The sequence below is a fragment of the Glycine max genome, chromosome 6, assembly GCF_000004515.6.
Source record: "Glycine max cultivar Williams 82 chromosome 6, Glycine_max_v4.0, whole genome shotgun sequence".
Classification (NCBI taxonomy): Eukaryota; Viridiplantae; Streptophyta; class Magnoliopsida; order Fabales; family Fabaceae; genus Glycine; species Glycine max.
The window spans coordinates 25,595,123-25,605,917 of NC_038242.2; the positions used below are offsets into that span (position 1 = coordinate 25,595,123).

Genomic DNA, 10,795 nt, shown 5'->3' on the forward strand with positions numbered 1-10,795 from the left:
GGATTGATATGTAACACACAATTCTTATTATTTTTAGTTCATAATGTTTAATTCATTTTTTTACAAATTCTACTTTTAAAATCATAGTCTATCATATATATATATATATATATATATATATATATATATATATAAAGTGTATGAACCACGTCATGCACGACTAAACATTTTTTATGATTATTTTTTTATGAATATTTAAAATATATAAATTTTTATTAGAAATTATTTATAATTTTATATATATATATATATATATATATATATATTTACCAATTTTAATCCAAACATAAATTTAGTCACATCCATTGAATCTTTTCTTTCATTATCGTAATTATCACCACTTCCTAGCTGTCATGACTTTTTTGACGTGTTCCCTACCCTGTTTGGTTTGGTCACTCCAATCGTCACGGGCTTTCTCGATGCTTGCCTCCTATATGTTGGGTCTTGATGGTTTTCTTTTTTTTTTTTCCTTTTGGTTCCTAATCACGACGTTCACTAATGTTCTCGTTTCCGTATTAATTAACAACCTACGTCTAAGAAGATCATCACGGTAAGCCAATTTTTAATCATGTACGGTCTGAAATTTGCAATATTTAGCTGCAATTTTATTATTTGCTTGCATTCATCAACTTATCGTTTTTCTTCCATTTGTTCCACTGTACAGATAGCTTAGTGCAGAAGTAACACTAATGACGAACATTATAAGTGTTGATACATTGCTGATTATTATCCAAAGCGAAGCAGTACAGTGGTAAATGTGTTTTCCTTGGAACTTTAGTTACAGCAAAGTAAAAGCAAGAGTCGAAATTCTGCAAGATGCCACTCTTGCATTACTCACCTTCGTTCATAGCCTCATATTTGATTTCACCCAAGACTATATATATATATACACATATAGGAATCCATGCTCCATTTCAATGAAAAAAGGTATCAGAAAACTCAAGTTAAAATGCATAGTTGTAACAAGATTTATAGCACATTTGTCCTCACTGACAAAAAACTGCTTTTGTTTTCCATGATCTATATTGGTATACATTTACGACTGATATGTTCTAGATAGACATTGAGGACAGCAAGATAATGGTCCTCATGAGTATGTCAGACAAAACAATGACCATATTCAATTAGAAAAGGTGAATCAAGAGGAAAAGAATACAAGGATACCAAATATGATACCTGGAAAAATATATTTGAATAAAATCATAGCATCAAAGCAACCTATACTAAAATGATTTAGCAATCCACCCATTTCCTTGACAAGCCATGGATCAGTCAATTTTCACTGACGCGTAGATTAGCTTTATGAACCAGAAGCATGAATAGAAACCAATGGTACCAGTGACCACAAAGAAACCATATGAAAGAAGCAGCATGTACCCAAAATACAAGACTCCAGAAACTGGTTTTGTGATCTCAAGCTTTGTGAAGAAGTAAAATGCAGCATAGAGGAAAAGGTAGAGTGCAGAGGAACCTGAAGTGAGATAAGACCTCCACCACCAACGGTAGTCCTCGCTACACAACTGGAAGTAGCAGAGAACTATTGTGATCTCAGCACAAGTAACAATGAGGATGAGGAACACAATGAAGAGGAAACCAAATATATAATAAAATTGATGCAACCAGATAGATGTGAGAATGAAGAAAAGCTCAATGAAGACAGCACCAAATGGGAGTATGCCTCCTATTAGAATAGAGAAGAGTGAGTTCATGTACCAAGGCTGCTCTGGGATCTGCCTGGCTATCTTGTTGGTCTTTACAGGATCCTCAGTCACTGGCTTTTTATAACCAAAATGACCACCAAGAAACACAAGTGGAACTGAGATGCAAAACCATAAGAAAACAAGAGCAAACATTGTACCAAATGGCACAGCCCCAGAAGACCTCTGGCCCCAGATTAGTGCATTTAACACAAAGAAAATTGCAAAGGCAGTGGCAGGAAACATAAAGGCTGTCTTGAGAGCAATTCTTTTCCATTCTGTTCCCTTTAACATCTTATAAAGACGTGCCGAAGAGTAGCCACCATACAGTCCCATAAGGACCCAGAGCAAGAGCATGGCAGTCATCAACCCCCCTCTATTTGAGGGGGAGAGGAATCCAAGTGCAGCAAAAATCATGGTGACAAGAATCATCCCAAAAAACTGAACACCAGTTCCAACATATACACAGAGTAAATCCGAGTTTGAAGGAGGCCTGAAAACATCTCCATGGACAAGTTTCCACCCTGACTCTTCCTGAGCTTCCTCCTGAGTCTCTAATTGATTGTACTTGGAAATATCACGGTAAAGTGTCCTCAACATTATCATAGCCACCATGCCCGATAGAAAAAGTACAATCAATAAAGAATTAATAATTGAAAACCAGTGAATTTGGTCATCAGCCATTAGGAGATAGGAATCCCAGCGAGATGCCCACTTCACATTACTCTCCTACAAAATGTTTGGAGATTTAAAAAATAAATGAACATCAAAACCCAATTCTCAGATGCACCCTTATTCCATTACCACGAATAATGAAACTAACCTGGAACTCAACATCATAGGTAAAAATTATCTCCTTCTTGTCTTCAACCTCTTGAGGAGGCTCAGAGCCTGAGACTAACTTTTTTGCATGAGGATCACATGTAGTTAAGCGTGTGGTATTATCCCATCCACCATCATATTCATGCTTGACACTGAATTCATAGGAATAATTTCAAGTTAGAAGTATTATCAACTAGGCGTTTGGTTTGAGAAAATGTTTTCTGTCTACATTTTGTTCTTATTTTCAAAAGTTTGTATGAGGAAAAGTGAAAACAACTTTGTATTGTTTTTGTTTTTATGTTTTCCTGTATAAACTTTAGAAAATAGGAAACAAAGTGATAGGAGAGAACATTTTCTCAAACCAAACTATGTATACAACCAAGAAGGAAAGAATTATAATACAACCTGAAAGGCTTAACCTCAAATCCTACAATTCTTGACATTTCTGTCACGGGATCTCTGTGATACTTAACTATAAATGTTAAGTGGTTGTGGACAAAATGCTTTTCATCCTTGTTCTGTCAACATTTGTGTATACGATGTCAAAACAAATGCAAATCAATGACAGAAACAAAGGTCATTAAGCTGGCACTTACTCCTGCATACTGTCCTTTAAGACCAACTAGGAAGCCATGCAGATACACCAAGGATGACTCACGATCTGGTCGCCGTAGTGGAACAACCAAAGGAAGATTGTCTAAAATCCTGCAACAATGCAAGGATAGAATAGAATACTAAATTTTTTGTCAAAAGGGCTTTGTAACATAAGTGACTTACATGTTCACACGATATTCATCATCTATCTTTTCCTTGAACTCTTTGGCTGTTTTTGCATTGAGAGTTAGCCGACAAACAACATTGCACATCTGGGGTTCTCTCATTTTAAACTTGAAGAATCAAACTGTTTTAGTATTTTTGTAATTGAACATACTAAATGGAAGAAAGAAGAATGATGCAAAAATTTAACCAACCACGTAAGGAGAGTTTTCTATGCGGTCACCCCTCAGGACTTCCCCAAGATTCTCAGCACTGTCAACAATGTGACCTGGATGACAGTAAGGCAGTGAATAGTAGGAGTAAGGAAGCTGTGTTTTTGTGGAAGATAGTTTGTTCACTTTCACCCTCAACAGATCCCCCTGTCACCAATGAACAACATAAGATAAGACAGTTAATGTAAATTTAAGAAAAAAGCTATTCTAGATCAATCAAACAATAATTAATAAATTGTGGAAGTGTCATTTATGTCAACATGACTTTGGAAAATAAAATGTGTAAAACAGTTTTGAAAAGGAAAATACATCAACGATAGCCTTATCCACCAGGTATGAAAAAAAAAACACATGACTAAATTCCTATATTTCCCTCCTTCGTGATAAATCAGAAATGCGGTTGAAATATTCATGCACACACTATCTCATCACCTTTAACACTAATCAAAATACCATCACATGAACTGCAAAATTTAGATTCTTTAGTCCCTTGGTAAATCTAAGTATAAAAGATTGCCACTGGAACACGTTAAGTTCATATTAGCAAGAATTTCATACCTAGAATATCATAATGCTCGGATTTCACAAACCCAATTAGAATTTGGCATCAAACCAAAATAATTACAATCATTACCCAAATTGTAAACCAGAGTAAGGATCTTATATCTCAAACCAACAAATCCAAAGAAAGAAAGAAAGGATGGAAGGAAGGACATACCAGAAAATCAAGAAGACAAAATTATTGATCTGACTCGAAATTCAAAGAAAGGATGAACATGACATGAAAAATGCAACAATGACACAACCACATTTTGAAAGAAAAAGGGAATGACCTTGTGGAAATCCTCCGGTGCAACACCAGGAAGGTAAAAACTAGTTCCAACATGGAGATGAACAAGTAACAAAAAATACACATGGATCCACAGACACAGGTTATTACGTGCGAGAAGAACTCTTGCCATGGTTTCCAAACAACGTAGATCAACGAACACTTCTCTCTTCTCTCTTCCCTCTCTCCTCTTCTTCTTCCTCTCGTTCCTCCCACTAGTTTTTCTTTCAAGTTTTCTTTCTTTGTTCGTTACATAAATGATATTGTAGTTGTTGTTGGACCAAAATCATGTGTCGGTTGGTACATTTTTCTATCATAACGTAATAACTACATATTTCTGGTATCTAGAGCCATAAATATCAGCATATTATTCTTTAGGTCTTCTTGTCTTATTAAGAATTAACCATTAACATTATAATATTAAATTAAATTTTCCACGAATTTGAAATAGATGTAACGAAATGTTTGGTGAGTCCAATTAACTCATTTTAGATATCATTTTTTTTTAGAGAAAGATATCAGTTTAATGACCATGTATTATTACTATTTAATTTTATGCATTTTCAATCATTTAAAAATTATAATTTTATGACTTTTAAGTACATAGTTATTGAAAAAGATAATAAACCTATAGATTGTAATTCAATGATGATATAAATTATTTTATATTGTTAGGATATAGTTTGTTTTCTTTTTAAGTATGGAATATACCTTTTTTTCTTTTTTATTTTCCATTCCTCTACCTCCCATAGTTTTTATAGGGAAGATTTTTGTTTGGATAATCTTTTTAGAAACACTTAAAGAAAAAAATAAAAATAAAATGAGATAAATTTTTGTATAAGTTAAAATATATCTTCATTAGTTTCTAAAAGTTCTCTCATATAATTTTTATAAAAGATAAGAAAATATCTATAAATTAACTAATAGTTAACTAATACAGGGGTCATATGGAAAATTTTGTTTCATTTTTTTCCATATTTTCTTCTCCTAATGCTTTTAGAAAAACTTAAGCCAGTCATGCGTCATTTCAGTGAAAATGCCTCCCATGCATTAATCAAGTAGTGCCAAAAAAACGAAATTGATGAATGATGATGTGCGTTGGAGATTGTATACACAGTTTTAACAGTGGGTTCGATTTGTGTAGTTGTATAATTTTATTTCATTAATAGCGGAATCCGTAGTTAAATAGTTATTTTTGTTTTTTTGGAAAGGAAGTTAAGTAGTTAGTTGGCACCAGTTATTGGTAAAAGAGTGTTTAATTTATATAAGTTCGATGTGGCTGCATCTACACTTCAACATATATTTTGTGTCCTATTTTAATGAATTCAATATAAATCTCTATAATAATCAAATTCCAAAAAACAAAATCGAAAATAATTAATGAACTATATAAACGCGTCTATTCCGAATAGGCGGGAAAAAGTTGACCGTACATTCACACGGATGGTTATATACTACTATCCCAATCCGCCGATGCCAGAGTAATTTTGTTTTCTTTAAATACATAAAATTTAATATGCTAAAATATAATTTAAAATATAAATTAATTTGTATCATTTAACCGTATGTTGAGTATTATGTATTAGTTAAAATTTTAAATATTAACCAAGTTTTATTTGGGTGTTTCAAATAAATTAAAAAGTGTGGATTCAAAGGGATATGAAAGAAAGAGAATTTCTCCGAGATGTTTTATGCAGATGGATATTCAAAAAGCCTACGATACAGTGGATTGAAATGCGCTTGAAAAAATCTTGAATGAGGTGGGTTGTCCTCGGCAATTTACGAATTGGATAATGATTGCGGTATCGACTGTATCCTATAGATTCAACGTCAATGGGTACAAGACTGAGATCATGGGAGCGAGAAGGGGCCTCCGACAAGGCGACCCAATATCACCTATGCTCTTTGTTATTGTCATGGAATGCCTCAATAGATACTTGTACAAAATGCAAAAGGATGGAGACTTTAATTATCATCCAAAATGTGATAAATTGAAGATTACAAACCTTTGTTTTGCGGATGACTTACTGCTTTTTTCCAGGGGTGACAAGATCTCAGTTGGTATGATGATGAGGGCCTATGAAAGTTTCTCGAAGGCAACAGGTCTGTTGGTGAATCCACAGAAATGCAGCCTGTTATGTGCTGGTATTGATGCTGTGACCAAAAGGGAGATTCTAGAGGTATCGGGTTTCCAAGAAGGGCAATTACCGTTTAAATATTTAGGCGTTCCGGTGACTAGTAAAAAGTTATCTACCATCCATTATTCACCTTTGATTGATAAAATTGTAGGCAAAATCAAGCACTGGACAGCACGACTCTTATCTTATGCAGGAAGGTTACAGCTTGTCAATAGCGTTATGTTTGCACTTACTAACTATTGGTTAAACTGTTTTCCTTTTCCCAAAAGTGTGCTACAGAAAATTGAAGCAATCTGCCGGATTTTCCTATGGACCGGGGGATTTGAAGGAAGCCGTAAATCTCCGGTAGCTTGGAAGCAAATCTGCAGTCCGCGAAGCTGTGGTGGTCTGAATATCATTGACATAGACATTTGGAATAAAGCTAACTTGATGAAATTACTTTGGAATTTGAGCAGCAAAGAAGACTCCTTATGGGTGAAGTGGATACAAGCATATTATGTAAAGAGAAGCGAGCTGATGCATATTGAGATGAAAAACACCGATTCTTGGATCATGAAAGCCATACTAAAGCAGCGAGAAGATCTGGAAAAAATAGACAATATGGAAGAACTCATGATACGAGGCAGCATCAATATGGGTAAATTATATCGTAAACTGCAAGATTGTGGACAAAGAAAGGAATGGAAGAATTTGTTATACGGAAACACCGCGAGGCCCCGTGCAAACTTTATATTGTGGCTTGCGTGCCATGGTAGATTATCAACCAAGGATAGATTGTGCAAGTATGGAATGATTGATGATAAAAGTTGTTGTTTCTGTTCAGAAGAGGAATCGATGAATCATCTATTCTTTGTGTGTGATAACAGTAAGCGTGTTTGGATGGAAGTTTTACAATGGGTGCAAATTCGCCATGATCCAAGTGATTGGCCTAATGAATTACATTGGCTCACACATCACACCAAAGGGAAAGGGACTCGAGCGGCTGTTCTCAAAATGGCGATTGCTGAAACCATTTATGAGATTTGGAATATTCGGAACAACAAAATTTTTGGCCAAGCTATTGATATCAATACAGTAGGAAAGAAAATAATAAATACATTGGTGAATAGAGGGTGGAATAATAAAAGGCTTAGGAAATATATAGATATCTTAATGCTAGAAGGGGATAGCATATAGGTTTTATTTATTTGTCTGCCACGTTTTTTAGTCTATTGGGTGCTGGGTGATAGCTGGATCCAAATGGGATCGCTTTGTATCTATTGATTTTTTTTTTGAATTTAATAAAGTATTTTTTATATTAAAAAAAAGTTTTTTGTCTTCACATATAGTTCAAAAAATACAAAGCTAAAAAGAGTATAGGACCCATGCGCAATAAGAATTGCATTTTTAGATTTTAGTTTAAAACACAATGCACAAATTCAAAAATAAATCTAATGATACACAAAATCAATTTTACTAGAGCTATGAAAAGAGAAAATCCAAAATGATAAGACTATACTTAAAGTATAAAGTCAAACTTTTAATTCACAAGACTACACACAAGTTGTCCAGAGATTTGTAGAAGCAAATAACATAAAAAGGGGATTGTATTGTATTTTTAGAAATATAAATTTTCTACTAAGATGAAAACATATTTATCATTTAATGTAGATAAACCTAAAAACAAACAAAGAATATTTTGATAATAGTTCTATCAGATGATGAGAAAAAACAGTTTTCTTTATGATCAAAACAAGATATAAAATCTAAAAATAAATTCAAACTCTTTGTTAGTTAAAGCAATAAAAGGAAGTACATAAAGAATTATATCGATTCATCTCAAACTTGAGACTACGTTCAATTCTTGACAATCCACCAAGTTTTTACTAACTTATCAAAGTTACAAGTATTTTTTACTGTCACTTTTGACTCTTACACATGCAAGTTCTACTTCATGCTTGACTTAAACCCAATATTCTTTGTCCTATCAAGCCACTGCTGACTTTAAACAATTCAACAAGATTTGTTGGAAGTTTAAACAATGATTAAGTTGTAATCGTATTAGAAACAGTTAATTCACTCAACACTTTTATTCTTTTTTCTCAAGGTATATAAAGTGTTGAGAGTTTAGTATCCATACAAAGATTTACAGAAAGCTTTACAAGAAATAATGAAATAACATATTTGGGTAGATGATTTGTGTCTTGTTTCTTTAAAACTTCTTCTATATATAACATTCTTCTTCAAGTATTTGTTGTCTCACAATAGTTGAATTTTTCAATATGTTCTTTATCTGAAGTCTAGGGCTCATTGGAGCATTTAATGTGTCTTGTTGATAGGTTAATGTGTGTCTTACAATAGTTAAATGTATGTTAGGTTAATGTGTCTTGTACTGTAGTAGGAAAGTCACTTCTTTCATCATAGTAGGTGTCGCAACCTACCCTTCGGCGGGAGGGCGACGCGAGACTCGCGGGATGCGTGTTCCACGAAAGGAATACGCGCGGAGTCGCCACCAACGTTTATTTGAGGAAAACGTCGGAAAAACCGGAAAAGACGCGATCTACGAACTTTTAAGTGAAAGGTTCGGGAGTTGTATTTACGCACGGGGAAGGTATTAGCACCCCACACGTCCGTCACAAGGGATGACAGCCTTTAATCGAATGTGCAAACATGACTTTGATTTTTATGTTCCCTTTTATGTCCTTATATCCTTTTTATATTTTTCTCTTTTTGTGGTCGACAAGGGTGTTTCCCTTTGCTCCTACGTATTCCTCAATTGCGATGAGGAAATCAGACCTACGTAGTTCTTTCTTATCAAGTGATTCTTTTTTACTCAAGAGGTGATCATTTTAAGGCGTTGGACCTTGAAAATGATCCATTTTACTTAGTAAGAAATTGAAATGACAAACTTCAAAAACCTATTTTTTATGGACGAGCTTGACTAGGCGAGTTGATTTTAGCCTTAGTTTCACTTTAGTTATTAATCAATTCGATTAAGAATGAGAAATCCCAAAGAGAAAACGTCCGATTGATTTTCCGCTTTATTTTGCTAAAATATGTTTTTTGATTATTATATTATTTTTTTACCTCTTTTTTGATTTCCAACGTGGTTACGGCACGACCGAACGGTCGGAACTCATTTTAACCGAAGTTAACGGATAATACAATTCAAACGTTCGATGGAAATTTATTTTATTTTTAAGTTAAACGAGAAATGACTTAAGTAAAATGGCTTAAGCACGTCAAGAGGGGGTATAAAAAGTAAACAAAACGAGAATAAAAATGCACGAAACACAATGTGGACCACTACGGGTACATAGAATGAATCGAAAAGCTTGGTTCGAGGTACTTACCCGTTGAAGATCGAAGAACGAATGAAGAACGTCGAAGAACGGTTGAAACCTTTGCGAAATTCTTCACGGAAAACGTTACGGAAACGTTTCGGAAGCACCTCGGCTTAGATTTTCTTCACGGAAACAATTTTTCCAAGCAAATTCGAAAGAGAGAGAAGTGCCTAAGGGGCTGAACCCTTTTCTTCTTCACTTCCTCTCCTATTTATAGCAAAATAGGGGAGGTGGTTGCCGCCCAGCTCGCCCAGGCGAGCCAGGTTGCTTCCTCCAGAAGCAACAGCCTTCTGGAGGAATATTCTGGAGGGCCCAAGTGGGCCTGGGTGCTATTTGCACCCCCATTTTTACTAAGTACACCCCCTCTGCTTTTTTTTGGTGATTCTTTTTTCGTAAAGTTACGGAAACTTACTAATTTCGTAACGATACTTGTTTTCTTTCCGTAATGTTACGGAACCTTGCGGATTACATAATCATCCCCTTTTTGACTTACGGAATGTTACGGAACCTCACTTAATTATGCAACGATGCTTCCATTTGATTTCCGGTGTGTCACGGAAACTTACGGATTGTGCATCAATATTTTTTTGGTTTTCCGGCATGTCCTGGAATTTCACAAATTGCTTAATGATGGGTGCCAAGCACCTCACAAGGACCAAAGAAAGGTCGCATGTCATCAAGCAAAGGTCCCCGGACGAAATTAGGGTATGACAGTTGCCCCTCTTTACTTGTCTTTTATTGGAGATAAAAGGAAAGTAAAGATAAGACACTAATTTCGTTCCTCTCGATTTGACGAGAGTCGCGGGTGACCATAAAATCTCCACATGCAAATGACTTGTTGTTCCCGGAATTTCACAAATTGCCTAATGATGGGTGCTAAGCACCTCACAAGGACCAAAAAAAGGTCGCATGTCATCAAGCAAAGGTCCCCGGACAAAATTAGGGTATGACACTAATTTCGTTCCTCTCGGTTGACGAGAGTCGCGGGTGACCGTAA

General features: G+C 34.9%; 2 protein-coding genes across 2 annotated transcripts; one reads left to right on the forward strand and one right to left on the reverse strand.

Annotated features, from left to right (window-relative positions):
* Nucleotides 1–918: 918 nt before the first annotated feature.
* LOC100804564 (transmembrane 9 superfamily member 10) lies at nucleotides 919–4,599 on the reverse strand. Its single transcript, XM_003527129.5, has 7 exons — nucleotides 4,342–4,599; nucleotides 3,491–3,655; nucleotides 3,297–3,406; nucleotides 3,116–3,224; nucleotides 2,925–3,037; nucleotides 2,521–2,671; nucleotides 919–2,426 (listed from the first exon to the last, which is right to left on the reverse strand). The coding sequence occupies exons 1-7, from the start codon at nucleotides 4,468–4,470 to the stop codon at nucleotides 1,269–1,271; spliced, it is 1,935 nt and encodes a 644-aa protein (XP_003527177.1). The 5' UTR covers nucleotides 4,471–4,599; the 3' UTR covers nucleotides 919–1,268.
* Nucleotides 4,600–6,130: 1,531 nt separating this feature from the next.
* On the forward strand, nucleotides 6,131–7,651 carry LOC102665746 (uncharacterized). Its single transcript, XM_006582552.1, has one exon. It carries the CDS (start codon nucleotides 6,131–6,133, stop codon nucleotides 7,649–7,651), a length of 1,521 nt encoding a protein of 506 aa, XP_006582615.1.
* Nucleotides 7,652–10,795: the final 3,144 nt, after the last annotated feature.

Coding starts and splice junctions, on each gene's coding strand:
- LOC100804564 (XM_003527129.5), bottom strand. CDS start 4,470: ATGGCAAGAGTTCTTCTCGCACGTAATAACCTGTGTCTGTGGATCCAT. Junction 3,656..4,341: donor CACCGGAGGATTTCCACAAG/GTCATTCCCTTT, acceptor CATTGGTGACAG/GGGGATCTGTTGAGGGTGAA. Junction 2,672..2,924: donor TTTGAGGTTAAGCCTTTCAG/GTTGTATTATAA, acceptor CTATGAATTCAG/TGTCAAGCATGAATATGATG.
- LOC102665746 (XM_006582552.1), top strand. CDS start 6,131: ATGATTGCGGTATCGACTGTATCCTATAGATTCAACGTCAATGGGTAC.